At 51.5% G+C, this 18,534-nt stretch overlaps 1 protein-coding gene across 2 annotated transcripts in view; it reads left to right on the top strand.

The window, feature by feature from the left end:
- Nucleotides 1-18,534, top strand: part of IGSF3 (immunoglobulin superfamily member 3) — an 88,409-nt gene that overhangs the window by 49,635 nt on the left and 20,240 nt on the right. The window contains exons 2-7 of one of the 2 annotated variants that reach the window (XM_044914109.1): nucleotides 2,034-2,411; nucleotides 4,445-4,855; nucleotides 9,153-9,542; nucleotides 10,947-11,006; nucleotides 13,385-13,786; nucleotides 17,425-17,829. In XM_044914109.1, the coding sequence (XP_044770044.1) occupies nucleotides 2,034-2,411; nucleotides 4,445-4,855; nucleotides 9,153-9,542; nucleotides 10,947-11,006; nucleotides 13,385-13,786; nucleotides 17,425-17,829 (2,046 nt within the window). The remainder of the gene's footprint in view (nucleotides 1-2,033; nucleotides 2,412-4,444; nucleotides 4,856-9,152; nucleotides 9,543-10,946; nucleotides 11,007-13,384; nucleotides 13,787-17,424; nucleotides 17,830-18,534) is intronic. The other variant, XM_021690000.1, reaches the window with a different exon arrangement.

The following is an 18,534-nucleotide window of genomic DNA, read 5'->3' as shown; positions in this document are numbered from 1 at the left end:
GGCTCCTCCTGACTTGCCTCTAGTAGCCTTCCTGGAGGCGGGGGATGAGGGGTTGAGGCTTTTGTGTCACAATACAAGGAAATACAAAGAGACCTAAATGTTATGCATGTAGTTAAATTGTTTTCAGAGTTCTGTGTTTCTAGAGTAGTGCAAACATTTGACTCAGAATGTCACCATATAGATATTTTAAGTTGTCATAGACAGAGTACACATAGTCAAAACGCTGTACACCAAATTTTCAGACTGAAAATAACTAATGAGCTGTCTTCTCAGTGACTCTCGATGTAGTAATGAATGCTGTCAACCAGGATGGATCAATGAAATTCACATACCACTTTGATCTGTTGATTTGGTTCCCACCGTTCATTTGTTCAGTTCCCGGTTTCTGCTCGTGAAGCCAGGATGGGGTTCTGGGTAAGATTTTGATTGGGAGAAAAGGTTCCCCATGAATTACAGGCCTTTCCTTGTAGGGTCTCTGGTGAAGTCTGTCATCTGGTAGATGAGGCCCCAACACTGCCCTCCTCCCCCAAGCTGCAGCCCCGGACTGGCGCTAGAGCTATATCCCGCTAGTCCTTGAGCTGTCCTGGCTGTTCACCAGCTGGATCTCCGACAGACAGGTTTACATTAGGGCAGCTGCGATTCCTTTTTGGAGAGGGAGAGGGAAAGCTTTCATGGACGGTGGAAGTGGGCTGCAGCTGTGGGTGGAGGTGGGTGGGCCAGAGATGCTGTCATTGTCAAGAGGCCCTTGGAATGTCCTGGGGTGATGCCTAGCCAGAGATGTGGATCCAGAGCTGCAGAATGTTCCAGCCAGGAGGGGTTTTTAGCTAGCAGCCCTATACTGAAGAGTAATTGTGGGCTGGACCCTGTGGCAGGGGCTTTGCAGATGTTATCTTACGGAGTCTTTTTGATAACTCTGTGAGGCACACATTATTATTATCCCCATCTTACAGATGAGGAGACTGAGGCTCAGAGAGGGTTAAGTAACTTAGCCAAGATCACAGCTAGTAAGTGACAGAGCCAGCCCTGACGTATGTGCTGGTCCACTCCCAAGCCTTCTTAGAAATCATTTTACAGATGAAGAGATCAAGGTCCAGAAAGGAAAAGCAACCTGTCCAAGATGACACAGCCAGTCCCAGTTGCTGGCAGAGCTGTGGCTGGAACTCACATGCCCCTTGCGCCTCATTGGCGTGCCCAGCCGCTGCTGAGGGGAAGGAAGGCCACGGGGGTGTGCCCCCTTCTCCCTGCTCCAGGGCTCAGGCTGTAGGCATGGAATGAGAAATGAAACTCATCGTATTTCCTTACTCCTGAGTCTGTGGGGGAGACCGTGTTAAGAAGAACACGGAGAAGGCGGGCAGAGGCTACCCCAGGGCAGCATAGCCCAGTCAGAAGGCAGGGGGACTGGTGGGGCATCAGAGCCACCATCCCAAAGGGCGGGTCTACACGGTCAGTCCCCCACCCCGCCATTGCCAGTGTGCGGGCATCTGGGCAGCAGGGCTATGCTTCGGCCCTGCACGTACTTCCACATTCGTGTGCACTCAGCTTAAAGCTGCAGTCGCCTGCAGGAGCTTGGCTCTGCCCACCCCACCCCCCCGATACGGAGGGTGCAGCACCAAAGCGAGGGCCCCAGGATTACCTCCGACCTACAGGCCCAGACTGCAGGACGGTTGCTTTTATTTGTTTTCATTGGAATGGGTGTCGAGGATTCAACGTTTCGTGCTCATTTTATTAAAAACTTTATAAACGGCATTAATAAATAGATATAAAACTGCTACACAAATTCCCTAGGGTTCAGCCGTTGAATAAGTAACAGAACTGCGACTTTGCATGGTCAGATTTCCACACAGGCAAATTAGGGACAGAGCTTTACTGCAGAGTGTTTTAATTAATATTTATAAATCACAGAGCACCTCAGAAGGGGCCAGCAAGCTATTTATATGATCATGTCATACAAATCACAAACCCTTTCGAAGATCGCTGCCTACTCTGCATTTTGGTCTGAGAAGTAAGCGAGCATGTCTTTGTGTCCCCCACAGGTGTAGTGTCGGCACAGCGACATGTCGCCGTCCAGGAAGGACCCCTGTACCGCACGGAGGGCTCCCACATCACCATCTGGTGCAACGTGAGTGGCTACCAGGGGCCGTCTGAGCAGAATTTCCAGTGGTCCATTTACCTGCCATCTGCCCCAGAGCGCGAGGTCCAAATCATCAGCACGGTGGACTCTTCCTTCCCTTACGCCATCTACACCCAGCGGGTCCGCGGGGGGAAGATCTATGTGGAGAGAGTGCAGGGGAACTCAGCCTTGCTGCACATCACCGACCTCCAGGCCCGGGATGCCGGGGAGTATGAGTGCCACACGCCCAACACAGATGAGCGGTACTTTGGGAGTTACAGTGCCAAGATGAACCTAGTGGGTAAGGAGATGACGTTTCCCATGGCCAGTGTCCCGCCCCAGTAAGTCCACTTGGGCTGCTATACCCAAATACCGCAGCCTGGCTGGCTGAAACCACAAGTGTTTATTTCTTACAGTTCTGGAGGCTGGAAGCCCAAGGTCAAGGTGGCAGGCACAGTTGGTTCTGGTGAGGGCCCTCTTCTGGGTTGCCAACTTGTGATTTCTCATTGTGTCCTCCCATGGCAGAAAGGGAATGAGAGAGCTCACTGAGGTCCCTTTATAAGGGCACTAATCCCATTCACGAGGGCTCCCTCTCCATGACCTCATCACCTCCCAGAGGCCTCACCTCCAAACACCGTTGGGGGGGTGGGGGAGGAAAGATGAGGATTTACCATATGGATTGTGGGGGAGGGGAGGAAATAAACACCGAGTCCAGATTACTGAGTCACTTCTTTTTTAGTGCAACTTTATTTAACTTAAAAAACAAAAACAAAAACAAAAAACCAAAGCTCCCCAGATATCTTAGTGGTTAACCGGTAGCATGAGTGAACAAAGGTTGGGGGTTCATTTGTAAATAATAGAAGGCTGAGGCTAAAACTTATGAAAGATCGAGTGCAGATGTCAAGAATTCAGAGGTTAACTGACCCTGTAGCTGGCGAAAGGGGATATGAAAATAGAAGGCAGGGACATTTGTGGTTGATGATCTGTCTGAAGAAAGGACGAAGATGGAGCATATGACATCAGCTAGCAGAGAAGCGAAACTGCTGGGCAGTGGAGGGGCTCTGAGACCCCTGGGGCACTGCTGAATCAGGAAGCAAATGCACCTGCAGGTCCTTCCTTGCTCATACCCGGACCCCGCCCCTAGGTCCTTTGGCTGCATGAGTAAGGAATTATGCACCAGCCCTCTCCCTTGGCCCTCGTGCTCCCTGAGTGATGGAGGGAGTTGGCAGGAGGGGAGGGGACAGATTTCAGTGTGGATGGCCGTGGGCCACCACGCTTGCTGACGTGAAGGGTCAACGATATCAAGGCTGTTCTGTTTTCTGCCCACATCTTAATTTTCCCACATCTGTTTTTCTGCCTACATCTTAATTTCCAGTTTTTATTATCACAATTATGCTTGGAAATTACGACGTGAGCAGAAAAACAGAACAGCCTTGATATTGTTGACCCTCCATGTGGGTGAACATTGCAGCCCAGTGCTGTCCACACTGAAATCCCCCCCTCCCCACCCCATGCCAAACTTGCTTTTCCTTTCTCTCGGTCTGCATCCCATCAGGAGGCCTGTGAGAACCCAGGCCTGAGATCACGCACTGAGAAAAGACAGCACTGGTTGTGACTGGGGTGTCCCCATCACACCCCATCAGGCCGAGAAGGGGGGTGTTTAGTCTCCAGAGTACATTTCTGACCAAGGTGCCATGGGGCAATGCCCGAACTGAGGCTTCCTTCCAGCGCCGACCACTCTGACACATGCACTGTAGGAAAATTCAACCCGCCAGACAATTGAGGATGTTGTTGCTTTCCTCTACCAAAGATTTTTTTTTTTTTACAACATAGCCTTGCTGGAGGATTGCATTGCTGAAGTGAGTTGGGGGGGGGGGGGGGGGGGGGGGGGGGCCGCGAAAGGGGAGGAAGTCAGCAAGGTGCACAGACACATAAAACTGCAACTTCTAGGAACGATTTCCTTTTGAAGATCGGTCAGAAGCCAAGTGAAAGTATCTTGACGCAGTACCAAAGTGAACAACAAAATCTCATTTGGCCTAAAAGAGAATTCTTTTTTACATGGTATTTTCAGGGAGTTCATTTACTGTGGGAAACAAAATACATCCTACCTGTTATCCAAGTGTTATTAAAATACCAAACAGGTAAGTGTAAGTGCCAAAAAATTGCAGTCCAAATCCAAGCAGGCAGCTCCTGTTTCTGTGCCATCCGGGGTCGCCCATGGCCTCACGGTGACTGTTGAAGGCCGTGGGGGGTGGGTGGCTAGCCCCCTCCCCGCCGCGAGGATGAGGTTCTGTGGCTTTGTGACCGGGCGCCCGGGACATTTCTGTGTTGCAGTGATCCCCGACACCCTGCAGACCACAGCCGTGCCCCAGACTCTGCACAAAGTGGAGCAGGACCCCCTGGAGCTCACGTGTGAGGTGGCCACGGAGACGCTCCAGCACAGCCACCTATCTGTGGCCTGGCTCCGGCAGCGAGGGGGCGAGAAGCCTGCGGAGGTCATTTCCCTGAGCCGAGACTTCGTGCTGCACTCCAGCAGCGAGTACACCCAGAGGCAGAGCCTGGGGGAGGTGCGGCTGGACAAGCTGGGGAGCACCACCTTCCGCCTCACCATCTTCCACCTGCAGCCCTCCGACCAGGGCGAGTTCTACTGTGAGGCCGCCGAGTGGATCCAGGACCCAGACGGCTCGTGGTATGCCATGACCCGAAAGCGTTCCGAGGGAACCGTGGTCAACGTCCAGCCCACGGGTCAGTCTCTCTCTTGTGCCCGCTCTCTACCTGGTGCTGAGGGTTGTCCGACGCCGGGAGGGTGTGCAGACTTCTTCTCTGGTGATCTCTGAGGGTACTAGGAATGTAGAGGGAGCCTAACTAAGATCTGACCTTCTAGTGAGTCTTGGAGAGGAGTAGGCCAGACCGAATCTGGCTTACAGGCATGGTTTCTTGGACCCACGTGGAATTTTATATTTTTTCTTGAATTACAAATTCATTTTAAAAAATTAGGAGATTTCACATAAACCATTTGTATCTGATGAACTGGGTTCACAGTGGCTGTCCCCTTTGATGGTGTTACCTGTTTCAGGGACCAGTCCTGTTTCATTTGTAGAAGACATTTGAGATTATGAGCCTTCCATCAGAGGTTTGAAATTATGATCTAGGGATACTTTGGCTTAAATTATTATTTTTTATATTAACACTGTGTCTTAAGATATGTGGTGGTTTATAATTTCCAAAATACTTTATCACATATTACTTCAGGGTCCCTCAGAAGGTCTGCAAGGTAAGTCGGCGGTGGGGCAGATGCCGAGGGCAGTTGCTTTATGGTGGGGCCCTGGGAGAAGTCACAGGGCGGGTTGTCAAGGCCAGCCTGGCGAGTATCGGCTTTCTCCGGTGAAAGACCTGGAAAAGGAGTTCCCTGAGGAGGCTGAGTGACATGTTTATAGCTGGGATGAGAAGATGGTGGCACCGTGGGCTGAGATCTTCCCTGACTCCTTGTATTATTCCCCCACAATCTCTGACTGCCCCATGCCCCCGAGTGCAGCCAGGCTCCAGATCAGAGCTGACCCCTGTCGCTGGCTGCCTTGGCTGGTCAGGGCCAGGCTCTCCACGAGCCTTCAGTGCCCTGGCTTTGGTCGTTGTGTCATCATCGAGGTGCAGTAAGTGGCCCGAGAGCCTTCCTCTGTTGTTCCTCACCTCTAGTGAGGGGCTACAGTTGGAGGTGTGGTTTGTGGGAGATGAGCTGCAGTACAGGGGGGGTCTCCTCTTCAGGACCTGACCTTGACCTCACTGTCCCTTTTGCTACATACAGTCAGGGGTCCTAGTCTTCTCCCACTTGTTCTTGTGTCCTTCTAGAGCAGTGCTTCCAACTTACCTAATGGTACAGATTCCTGAATCAGGCTCCTGGGGTAGGGCTGGGGGGCCTGGGAAGCTGGATTTCCAGTACACATCCCAGGTGATTCTTCCACTGCCCACATTGTCCAGCATAGCTCTGCAGGTAATAGGGCAGAAGGGATTCCCTGGACATCTGATGGGCTTTTCTGAGAAGGGGCGGCTCCCAGAAAGAGAGCACTTTATCTGTTCTGTCGGGCCCAGAGCAGTTAGCAGCTTCTGGATCTTCCAGTACTAAGACATCTAGGGAAGACACTTCATCTTTATCCTTTCCCTTTCTGGATGGCTTTACGATCAGCTTCAGAAGTCTGGACCAAAAAAAAAAAAAGTCTGGACCAAATTTTGAATCTTAATGCTTTCAAAGTAGGTGGCATCAGTTAATCTTCTTTATTTTAATCTTACCAATTTGGGATTAGGACTTTCTGAATTTGCCCAGCAAATGTATTCAGACTAAGCCAGCAAAGGGAAAACTAGATATAAAAAAAAATAAAGTGGATGACTTTACTCTGTGCCCCCGAGCTTTTCAGGTTCGACAGTTGCAGCCCCATCTTGAGGCCCTTCCCTTAGTTCCTTTCGGTAAACACTCAGTAAGTCTCTGCCGCAGTGAAGGTCTGGCGAGAGCCACTGGGGATTCCGAGATGAACAACTCTTGGGGCCTGCGTTCCGGGAAGGGGCAGCTGTGAAGGCTGGTGGCTAAGTGGGGTGTGCTGAGGTTTGTGGTGCTGCTGTCTGGACAGTGCCCTGGGACACAGTGACTAGGAAGTGCTCTTGCAACCTGAAGTTTTCCCTGGATGGGAGAGTGAAGGCAAATCCAGGAAAAGCAGTGAATTTGCTAAGTGGAGCTGAGTCTGAAGCTTGAGGAGACAGCAGAGGGACAAGCATAAGGGCACAAAAATGTGTCCTGTGTTTGGCCAGCAGAGAGGAGTCCGGCGTGGGCAGAGGTTGAGTGACGAGATGAGGAAGGAGACGAGGTCTAAAGCCCCACGTGCTGGAGTGTGGAGCTCGGCCTTGACTCCATAGACCCCGTGTTTGCAAGCTGTCCTTCTTGGGATCTTAAGAGCACTTTAGAGGTGCCTGCCAGGAGGTCCTGGAGGAAGGCATGCTGAGGGCCACAGTGTTCCCTCGCTTGCCTCAACCAAATGTTTTCTATATTGGGCAACAAAAGATTTTGCACGGAGAAACTGCCCTTTCCCCTGCCCCCTCCAAGGAATGTTTGAAAATCACTGTTGCAGACAATGGGAGGGGGAAATAGAGATTTTAAAGCAAGGAGTGACACAATGAGATCTGGGTTCTAGAAGGAGAACACCACGGAGGCCAGCAGGAGGTTGATGAAGCAGGTCGGTCCTGCTGTGGAGAGACCAGGTAGGAGAGAGCTATAAGGCCAGGGCGGGTTGGTGGCAGTGCCTGGAAAGCACGCCAGTGGGTGTTAGAGATGGAAGAATGGGGAGCACCACCACGGAATGGGAATCTACCTACCGGGCCCCCTGAGGCCAGGGCTGTGGGCAATTCCTTGCATCGGGGTAGGGAGAGAGGGGGAAGGAAAGGTATCAAGAGCGTGCCAAGTCCTGCTTCAAAGCCTCTGCTTCCCCATTGGTGGCAGCCCTGGTTGTCTTTTCTACTGTTTTTGTCAATTTTAGTCAAGGGGTCCATCCTTCATGCAGAATCTTACAGAGATGCTCAGTCATAAAGCACTGTCCGTGCTGAACCGGGGAGGGATGAGGGCCGGGGGGAAGCCCATGGGGTAGTCATTGCAAAGGGCCCTGGACAACAGCAGGTCTCAGTGAGAAAGAGAGAGAGACCTAGCGGTCAGTCAAGCAAGAGGAGAAACAGGAAGGAAGGCGTCATGGAACCCAAGGGCGGAGAACCGGTCCAGAAACCCGCTTGAGAGAAGCCTTTGGTGTGATGGCGGAGGTGGGGATGGGCGGATCATTGGTGACATTTGCTAAGTCAGTGAAGTGTGGGAGAAGGGCCAGAAGCCAAACTTCAGGGAGCTGAAGAGTGAGGGGGCATTGGAAAAAGCATAAAGCAATTTCTAGAGGTTTAATTGGGTATCATCACCAAGGACCAGTTGCTCTACAGGAAGGAGGTGGTTCGCTGTAAATCTTGGGTCTTCAACCTGGGCGTGGGAAGGCTTCACCCAGCCATTGGGGATCGTCCCACGAGAGTATAAGAGTCTCTGGCTGCCACAAGTAGAAAGCCACAGTGGTAGCCAGCCTAACTCTGAGGAAATGGAAAGTTCTGAGGTCTCGGGCACCCATTTGCATGTCTTCCATGCCATTTATGTGGAAGGGGTGCTTTTTTTTTTTTTTAAATCATTGATGTCAAGTGACTGTAATTGGGTTTACCACAGAGCCACTGTCTGGCAGATAATACAGGCACAGTTCCCTGTGGGTGTGTTCCTCTAGGCTAGGGTGGCAGAGCGAAACCCGTTCCTTTCAACTCCTACCTCGTAGGACTGGCCTTTGGGAAATGGGAAACTGAGGCAGCAGCTATCCCCTTCCTTCTCGAGATTTGATCTGACAGGTGGTGACTGGTGGAGAGACATTTGCTTTCACTTTGCGGAATTTTGTTAGAGATTGTCTTACCTGTTTCTTATTTCCAGTGTGCACATGGGGCTGGAGAACATATCTCAATTATAGGTACATTTTTGAGTATTTCTTAGCATTGGGGTCAGCGCCTAGGCCACCGTGTAACTTTGTCTCTCACGTCTCAGTGGGGGTGGGTCCTGCCACATCTGCAGAAAATGTTCGTAATCCTGTTGCTTAAATGGAGTTCCGGGAGTACAGGTCAGGGCTAGACCTGGGTAAGTGATGTCGGGAATGATATTCCTTATTGACCTGTGGGGGTCTAATCCAGGGCATCACAGGCTGCAAACAGAGCCCCCTCTGTCCCAACTGGGATGGCAAGCCCTTTAGACTGCCTGGGTTTAGCTACCTTTGAGTTCGCTCTGTGACATTTGGGAGTTTCTCTAGTCCTCAGATTCCCTGGGCATGGGTTGGATTTTTCTCCCAAGACAAGTGGGGAGGTGCCTTCCCTGTGGTTAGCACTACACAGAAGGCATGGGTAATGGGAATTTGCTGATACAGTTGGGATAGCCGGGGGTGGGGGGTGGGGTCCGCATTCACCCAGAATGCATCCATTTTGTTATTTGTTTTCTTAGACAAAGAGTTCACTGTTCGGCTGGAAACAGAGAAGCGGCTGTACACGGTGGGTGAGCAGGTGGAGTTCAGATGCATCCTGGAGGCTCAGAACGTTCCTGACCGTTACTTTGCCGTCTCCTGGGCCTTCAACAGCTCACTCATTGCCAGCATGGGGCCTAACGCCGTGCCGGTCCTCAACAGTGAATTCACCCATCGGGAAGCCAGGGGCCAGCTGAAAGTGGCTAAAGAGAGCGACGGTGTCTTTGTGCTGAAGATCTACCACCTCCGCCAGGAAGACAGCGGGAAATACAACTGTCGTGTGACAGAGAGAGAGAAAACGGTCACCGGGGAGTTCATCGACAAGGAGAGCAAGCGGCCCAAGAACATCCCCATCATAGTCCTCCCCATCAGTAAGTAGAGAGACATGCTGCCGCCTTCTCCTCCCCCTGGTCTGGTCTGTAGCTGGCATCATTGAAGAAAAGTCGGGGGGACAGATGAGCTGTGTGGGCAGAGGGGAGGGCAGGGCTCGTGGAACTCAAGGGTTCAATCAACGCTGGCAGAGAAATCCATTAATCTCTCTCCCTTCTCCGGCTCGCCTGCCCACACTTAGCAACACCCCCAGTCATGCAGAGCATTGGGGTGTGTTTGCAGGCTGGAAGGGGCATCCCAGAGCCGAGCGTTAACAGCCCTCTATAAACGCCAGCCACGCCAGCTCAGCTTGGCGGAAAATCAGGAATCCAGGAATGGCTGTTTGCTCCCACGTGGGAATTAAATGCCCAGAAGTGGGCAGATGCCTACCTTGAAATCTCACTTACGAGGGTTGGTCTTTTATGGGAGAATGTTCAATCATAAAGCACGTTATTTAAAAAGATTTGCTGTCTGGGGTTTTTGGGCATAAGGGTTGCCATTTCCCTAAGGGTCTCTTCCCTGTTGAAATTGTGTTTTCAAAAGTCAGTGGGTGGGACTTCTCCTGTCTTCCTGGAGCATAGCCTTCCTCTTAAAGCTTAGCCGGTTTCCGAGGCTATGGTTGGGCTCCTGTCTCCACGGAAGCTGGCCTTGTCTGGGTGGAGAGTGGTTGTGGCTGGGGACTCGGGGCACTACCTGAGTTTGCTCCTACTGGGTTTACTCACCCCCTAGATTCAGGATGTTATTAACATCTCAGTTCTCTCATAGTTCTGTTTCTAGTAAAAAAAGAATTAAAGCATACCATGCCCTGATTTTAAACAAGACAGTGAAGTTTTTAAACTAACCTTTAACCTTTTCTCAGCTGCTCAAACTGTTCTTTCCCTTAGCCTTGTAAAGGTTATCTCTACGTTTTGATTTACACTTTTACATTTTTAATATAGTTCTCCTCAAGCGAGAAGGAAAAATTAGACATAGGGGTCTTTTGCCACTTCTTTCTTTTCTCACCAACAGGATTCCTTTCTTTCGCACTTACTTATTTATTTTTTGAAATCTCTCACACACACCTAATTATCTCAAAATTATTTTGTTTCTTAGACTTTTTAAAAAATTTTCCTTGCAACGCCTAGCATGGTGCTTTGCGTAGGGTAAGTGCTTGCTGAGTATTTGTAGAGTTGAAATTGTTGAATTGAATGCCCACTCTCTTGACTGTTTTCTGTCGGTTTGTGCTTGCTTTAACCACAGACTCTCTCCTTTTAAATCTGCAACTAATTACTCGTTGTTTTGTAAGGATCCAGTGAAGGGCAGCCACGCTGTTTTACTCCCCTAGATCTTTTGTACTTAAGAGATTTCCCCCCACCCCTTCCAAGAACTTGTTTGATGATCTGTGGCCTGCTATATTGCTTTTCCAGCAGATAACTGGGTAGTTAAAGTCCCTCAGCACCACCAGATCCTGCCCCAAGGCCACTTGGGTAAGTCTACCAAAGTACAATGATCACATCGGGAATGGTGATAATACCTTGGATTTTAATGGCGCTTTTCCTTCCAAGAGCCCAAGTACTTCTGCATAGATCACTTCTTTCTCTGCTCCCACCCCTGACATCCCCGTAGAGGCCCAAATCATATCCATCCCTGAATGAAGAAGCGAGAGCACCGTGCAGAGAAGTGGCCCAGCCAGTTCCGTTAGTGGTTGAGCGTGCGTGGCATTAGGAACATTCGCTTCTCACTCCAGATCCACTGCTCTGCGCTTAGTCTCTGCTACATTGCCCGCCTCCTGATTGGAAATTTCACTGGTGCCCATGCAGTCAGATTCTCATCAGTCTGTCCTAGTTTTTGCTTAATCCAGAGAGTTTTAAATTGTCGGCTGCCTTTTTCTCAGGCCCGGGGACGCTCGGATCTAGTCTTAACAGGCAAGGCTACACCGGGTCTGTATCTGCCTTTGCCCAGTCCACCGGCCTGGTTTCTCTTCTCAGGGGTCCGCATCTCCCCCTGCGGTTCTTCCAGGCTGGCTCGAGCAGCAGAGCCCCAAGCAGCAGCCCCCATCGTAACCCAGCCAGGGCTTCTGGAAGAGTTCACTGGGGCGACAGTAGGGAATGGCAGGGACGCCCTGCACGTCATTCTTCTGCCGGAGGCAAGCGAAGGGATTTTTTTATCCCTCGATGCGGAGTTGTCCTTTCGATTCCCCACATGGAACTATCATACTGGGGATGAGTCCGTAACCTAAAGAGGAATTATTAGTAATGAGGATGATAATGAGACATAGTTATCTCCTCCAATACTGTCACTGTCGTGACCCCAAGAAGTAGGAACTCTTAGTGCCTCCGTTTTGCACATGAGAAATGGAAGCGTGGGGAGGTTAAGGAAGAACCCCAAGCTTACAGAATTAGGAAGCAGTAAAACCTGGGCCTAGAGCCCAGGTCTGCCTGCCTCCAAATCCATGCTTTTAGCCTCTTAGTGCTGTAGATGGTGGCTAAGCAGGAGCCTCCTCACCTCCAGAAATCATCTTGGTATGGCTCCTGGGGGGGTTGCCCTCCTGGGAAAACTCCTCTTTCCCACCCTGTCCAGACGGATTTTTCACGTGGAACAAGCCAGTGCAGAATGGATAGCAGGCATTCTCACCATAGCACGAACTACCTGCCGGGGCTCGGTGCTCATCTTTGTCTGTTTCTGCCTGTGGGAGAAATACAGAGGAGAAGAGATCGATTCGAATGCATGGTTATGGGTGTCTGCTGGTCCCCCCTCCGTGATTGGGGTATGCCTCTGAATCTGGGATTTGATTTAATTGATTGATTTTAAATTGTTGTGTTTCATGTGGGTGGTACCCAGAAAATTGAAGCCGAATTAGTTATGGTACTTTGTATTCTTGTGCGTTTTTTAAAACTCAGTATAGATAATTACACAAAATAATGTATGCATAATTAAGGCAGATTCGAACATCCAGGATGTTTATCAAAACACAAGTTTTTGGCAATAGTAAAGTTAATCATGATCACGGTGACCACCTTTTGGAAACCTCCTGTGTGTTAGGTGATTTATATACATTGTCTTGTTTGCTTTTTAATCTTTAAAAAACTGCACAATATAAATACCACCGTCCCTATCTTATAGAAGAAGGCACGTAGAGTTGAAATAATTCGATTGAGTTGACGTCATGGAGCTAAGTGAGTAGCAAAGGAGCCAAGAGAGTGAGTGGATCCTTAGCCCAGAGTTTGACTGGCAGGAGGTTTTAAGGTCGAAGCAGTGGAACCAGGGCTGAATGTGGGCGGCCGGATGGAGAGCCGGTGGCCTTGGTATGTTCCTCTGCTTGATGAAAAGGATGAGCGCTTACTCCCCACCCCTCTCTTTTGGGGCTGCTTGCTAATATTGCCCTGAAGAGCTCTAAGGGCACATGATGGACGTTCAGCGTTTACTTGCCTGCCGTAGCACTGAACGGCGGGAAGATTGAGGTGAAGTAGAATTCCCGCGTCACTCAGCTTACAGAAACTCCTGAGCTGAAAAATCCTTGAACCCTAGCTGAACAGATTCTCTGATAAATGCCTTTATGCCCCAAGTGTAAGGTCATCGTGTGTTTCTTAGGTTCTGATTCAGCCTCAGGTCTTAGACCCTCCTTATCCCACACTTTGTCCTGGTACCCAGCAAAGGGCCTCCAAGGTTATGGATCTTAAAATCCTGGGGAACAGTGCCCAGAACCAGCCAGGGCTTGCGACAGTGAGTGTCAGAGGGCTTTTATCCTCCAAGGGAATGGCACCTGCATAGCATGACCTCTGCACCCGTTCTCCTTTTTACGTCTGCGGGGAGGGTGCAGGAGGGGCCAGAAAGCCGCAGTGTGGTGCTCTGTCCCTCTTCCCAGAGAGCAGCATCTCCGTGGAGGTGGCCAGCAACGCCAGCGTCATCCTGGAGGGTGAGAACCTGCACTTCTCCTGCAGCATCCGCATGGCGGGCCGGCCGCAGGGCCGCTTCTCGGTCGTCTGGCAGCTTGTGGACCGGCAGAACCGCCGTAGCAATATCATGTGGCTAGACAGGGACGGCACCGTCCAGCCCGGCGCGTCCTACTGGGAGCGCAGCAGCTTTGGGGGCGTCCAGATGGAGCAGGTGCAGCCCAACTCGTTCAGCCTGGGCATCTTCAACAGCAGGAAGGAGGATGAGGGCCAGTACGAATGCCACGTGACTGAATGGGTGCGGGCCGTGGACGGCGAGTGGCAGATCGTCGGGGAGCGCCGGGCCAGCACCCCCATCTCCATCACGGCTCTTGGTAAGTAAGCATCTGGCAGTCTTTCTTTTCTCTCTTTTTTTTAAGATGTTATTTATTTATTTGAGAGAGAGAGAGAGAGAGCACAGAGGGAGAGAGAGAAGCAGACTCCCCACCGAGCAGGGAGCCCAATGCGGGGCTCGATCCCAGGACCCCGAGATCATGACCTGAGCCGAAGGCAGACGTTTAACCGACAACCACCCAGGCGCCCCCAGAATCTGGCAGTCTTTCTGTGGGGCTGTGGGGAGACTGCTTCCCTGTCAAGAACCTTACCCCGACTTTTACCAGAGTCCTGGCAGGAAACGGATGGCACCTTCCGAAAGATTTAACTGAAGGGACCGTTACCGAAGTGCAGGTAGGGTTGACGGGCAGGGGTGCACGGTGGGGCCCCTGGGGACTGGTGGCAGCTGGGGGGCGCTCACTATTTCTGTGTCCGCGTGGTAGGCATGAAGTTAGAAGAATTCTGGTCGGGGGAGCGAGGCCACCCCCAGGAGTGGTGGCCCCAGGTGGAGGGATGTGGTCACTGCCAAAACTGGCCCCCCAGAGCAGAGCCTCTCTTGCCTGCCCCCAGGCTCTCCTGCCCTGCAGGCCAGGGCAGACAAGGGTAGAAAATCCCCCTTTCACCATTTATTTAGCATTTACTATGTTCCTGGCTGAGTCTAAGCACTTAAGCTTAATTGTCCCTTTGAATCTTCACCTAGCCAAGAGCTAAACCCAATTTTACAAGGAAACTGAGTGAGACGGCTTAACTCATTTGCCCAGGACCACAGCTTTTAAATGACAGACCCAGAATCCGGACCAAGGAAGCCAGGAGTGTCTCAAATTTTTTTTTTTTTTTTTTAAAGATTTTATTTATTTTTTTGACAGAGACATAGCGAAAGCAGGAACACAAGCAGGGGGAGTGGGAGAGGGAGAAGCAGGCTTCCCGCAGAGCAGGGAGCCCGATGTGGGACTCGATCCCAGGACCCTGGGATCATGACCTGAGCCGAAGGCAGACGCTTAACGACTGAGCCACCCAGGCGCCCTCAAATTTTTTTTTCAAAGTCTGTGCTTTTGTCTCGTCCTCCGTAAGTCACGTCCTTAGGAAAGCCACTTCCTCATTAGGATGAAATTAAGATACCTTGAGATTTTGCTAAAACCAGAGAATTAGATTTGCTTCTCACGGGGCAGTTAAGGAGGCTTCTATCAATGTTTATCTGCCTAATATAATCAGTATATTAAATTGTAAAAGGCCAGTCTGCTGCCTGTTTTCTTGTTAGGTCTTCCTGTTTATCAGGACAGCTGTGACATCAGTTGTCCTCAGTGGCTTTGTGTCCCACTCCCTGGGACCGTGTTGCCCACTCTCCTCACAGGTAGAGCTGGTGGTGCTTTTAGACACAGCCCCGTAAAGATGGCAGCCCCAGCTGCTTTTGCTCTCAACAGAGTAAGTACTCTATCCTCCCCGCCCAAGATTAGAATTACACATCTTTTTTCTAAAAGCTTAATCCCCAGGATTGGTCCTGCTTCTTGCAGTCATCGTATTGCTCAGATTTCTGTCTGTGGAAGCTTCGTCCACTGGTTGAGTTTGCCGCCCGGCTCAGTCAGCACCAGTGTGGACCTGGGGATGGCACCTGTGGGGAAGCCTCTGGCTGTCCGGTCACGGGCATTCTTCGCATACTGTGAGGTTAGGGATGTCCAAGGAGTAGTTAGCATTCATCAGGAGCGCTTCTCTAGAGGTCACCTCACAGAATCCGCTAATCCCCTGAGATTTTTCCTCCTCACCATGTGTCTGTGGTTCCCACAGTCAGGGTCACCAGGGGCTCTGACCCGGGATTCTGGGGCTTGGTTCTGCTTCCCTGTTCTCTACCCCTGGGGCGCCTCTGGCCAAAGCCATAATCAGGGCAGCCCAAGGGGATATGGCAGGGAGAGTGGAGGGCACCATGGGTTCAGGTTGCCTGTGACCCACACGAGTTTTCATATTGGTGCAGTTAACATATGGCTCGCTCTCAGCAGGCACCCCGGGGCGATAACAGGTGGGTACCTCCTCCATCTACCCCTGGACCATCGTGATCATTCAGTTAGAGTAAGCCGGCTGCTCCGTGCACCATGATCATGGCGTGTGCTCTGTCAAGTCTGGACAGAGTCCCTTGCCTGGAGAAGCTCTCTCCCCTTCGGGTGTTGAGGCCAGGAACCCTTGGTGCATGTCCTCTCCCCGAGGTCCTGTGTTCCACCACCGTCAGGGCAACGTATACTGCATGCAGGGGTCCAAGTGACCATCACAACCACTTCAGGCTTAAGGATGGGTCTCTGGGTCTTAACTTTTTTTATTTTAAGGATAACATAAAGATAGTTTATGAAATCCAAATTAAGGATCCAGAGTTTTCAGCAAATTATGCCGACCTGTTTGCTGACTTAACCTCCCTACACAAAGCCAAAAGATTCATTCTGTGCCTGGTCTTTTACCCACAGAATTTAAAGTACTTTCCTTTATGTGTATTTTGTTTCTTCAGCTAACGACGTATTTAACAAAACATGGCACGGGCCGGGTACTATTCCATGCCAAGTATGCTGCAAATATTAACTCATTTCATCCCCACAAGGACCCATTTTACGGATGGGGAAATAGAGGCAGAGAGAAGTGAAGTAACTTGCTCACTGTCACACAGCTAGAAAGTGTCACAGTCGGGCATCAGGCTCAAGGGTCTGTGCCTTTAACCACTTCCCGTGGGTAACGCCACCTGATGAGAGCCCTGACTGCCATCAACAAGCAGCTTGACCGTGGGCAATTTATATAACCTCTCCGTGCCTCTGCCTCGTCCCTAAGAAACGGATGGTGCTCCTTCTTGTCCTACAAGGTCATTTTGAGGACTTGGTAAAGTGTGGCATGAGCACGGCCGTTGGCACCATGCCTGGCACACAGCGCTCAGTAAGTCCCAGTTTTATGAGCAGAACCAATGTATTAATATTAAGTAGTGTTTCAAGGTGAAGGAACTCAGGTAACCCCCGCTGAGGAGTTGGTATCAGGGATTGGTCAGCTGCCTGTCCGTAAGGAGTACTGTGAAGGCAGAAGCCCACCTCACCCCAGGTCCTCACCTGCTCAAGGTCAGGCCACCTGCTGTGGCTTCCTCACTGCCCATCTCCCCTGGATTTCACAAGGAAAGTGGAAAAAGGATGGGTGAGCAAGCCTCCACTGGGAACATGGGACACGTCCTCCCATCCGCCTCCCCCTTCTCCAGCCCCAGTGCGCTGCGGACCAGACAGAGGAGGCGTCGGGGCTGGGGGCTGTGTCCACCTTGCAGGCAATGAATGAAGTTGGCTTGGGGGCTTTTTTCTCCTATTTAAGCATGAGATCCCAAGACTTCTGGGAATGGCTCTGCCTATAAACCTCACTCCCTGGGAGGGGGCTGTTGGGAGGCAGATGGACATGAAGGTGTCATTGGGAAGGATTTTCTTAGTGCTGCTCAAGGAGAATTGCGTCTGGCCTCTGTCTTTGGGCTCGTGCTTCCATATGAGAGCTAAAGTAACCCTGGCCTGGGCATCAAGAGAGACCCAGAGCCTTGGCTCTGCTCCGCTAGCTTTGCCAGTAGCCCCATCACTGCGGCACGCTGCCCTGAGAAAGCCAGGTGTCTCCCCTAGCTGGAGTCTCTCTGCTCTCCCTCCAGAAACAGGCTTTGCGGTCACAGCCATCTCCCGCACGCCGGGCGTGACCTACAGCGACTCCTTTGACCTGCAGTGCATCATCAAACCCCATTACCCGGCCAGAGTCCCCGTGTCGGTGACGTGGCGGTTCCAGCCGGTAGGCACCCTCGAGTTCCATGACCTGGTGACCTTCACCCGGGACGGAGGGGTCCAGTGGGGGGACAGGTCCTCCAGCTTCCGAACCCGAACGGCCATCGAGAAGGCCGAGTCGAGCAACAACGTGCGCCTGAGCATCAGCCGAGCCAGCGACACGGAGGCGGGCAAGTACCAGTGCGTGGCCGAGCTGTGGCGGAGGAATTACAACAACACCTGGACGCGGCTGGCCGAGCGGACCTCCAACCTGCTGGAGATCAGGGTGCTGCAGCCAGGTCAGGGGCTGGGCGCGGGGGTGGGGCGGGGGGTGCTGGGTCGTGGGCGCGTGCCCCGGGTGCCAGGCACGCAGGGATGGAGGGGGCGCACATCAAGCGCTCGGCCGGTCTGCTTTCTCCGCCTGGAGAAATTTCAAATCTGGAGGTGGCTGCCAGATTGCCATTCGCTGGCCTGGCTGGTCAGTGGCTGACTACTGCATTTGTTTTCTCCCTCTGGTTGGTTGGTGTCGTTTTTGAACCATTCGAGCATCAGTGGCAGTGGTTGGGTCTCCTGCTTCTCGGTCCTTCAGCGGGCGCCTCCTAAGAACAAGGACCCTCTCCTGTCCAACCAGGATACCGCTGTTGGGCCCGGGGAACTCACCACCCTTGCGGGACGTTACCAGCATTTCCCCCATTGTCCCTATAATGTCCTTTATAGTTTTCCTTCTTCTTCTTCTTTTTTTTTCTTCCGAACCAGGATCCAATCAGGGATTACAAACCACTTTTAATCGTCATGTCTTTTTAGACTCATCTCCTGTAATCCTTGTGACAGTAGGCGTGGAGGAGGGACCGTTGTGCCTGTTGGCCGATAAAGAATGTTGAATGTGAGAAGGAACATGGGAGGCACTTACTGAGTATCTCCCTCGTGGCAGGTGCTTAGGGTCCCTGGTTTTATGATAATTTCACAACAAGCCCAGGAAAGATTCCATGACTAGCCCAGGGTCG

The sequence above is a fragment of the Neomonachus schauinslandi genome, chromosome 4 (assembly GCF_002201575.2).
Source record: "Neomonachus schauinslandi chromosome 4, ASM220157v2, whole genome shotgun sequence".
Classification (NCBI taxonomy): domain Eukaryota; kingdom Metazoa; phylum Chordata; class Mammalia; order Carnivora; family Phocidae; genus Neomonachus; species Neomonachus schauinslandi.
Note: the sequence above shows the minus strand (reverse complement) of the source record. Positions and strands in the feature narration are given on the sequence as shown.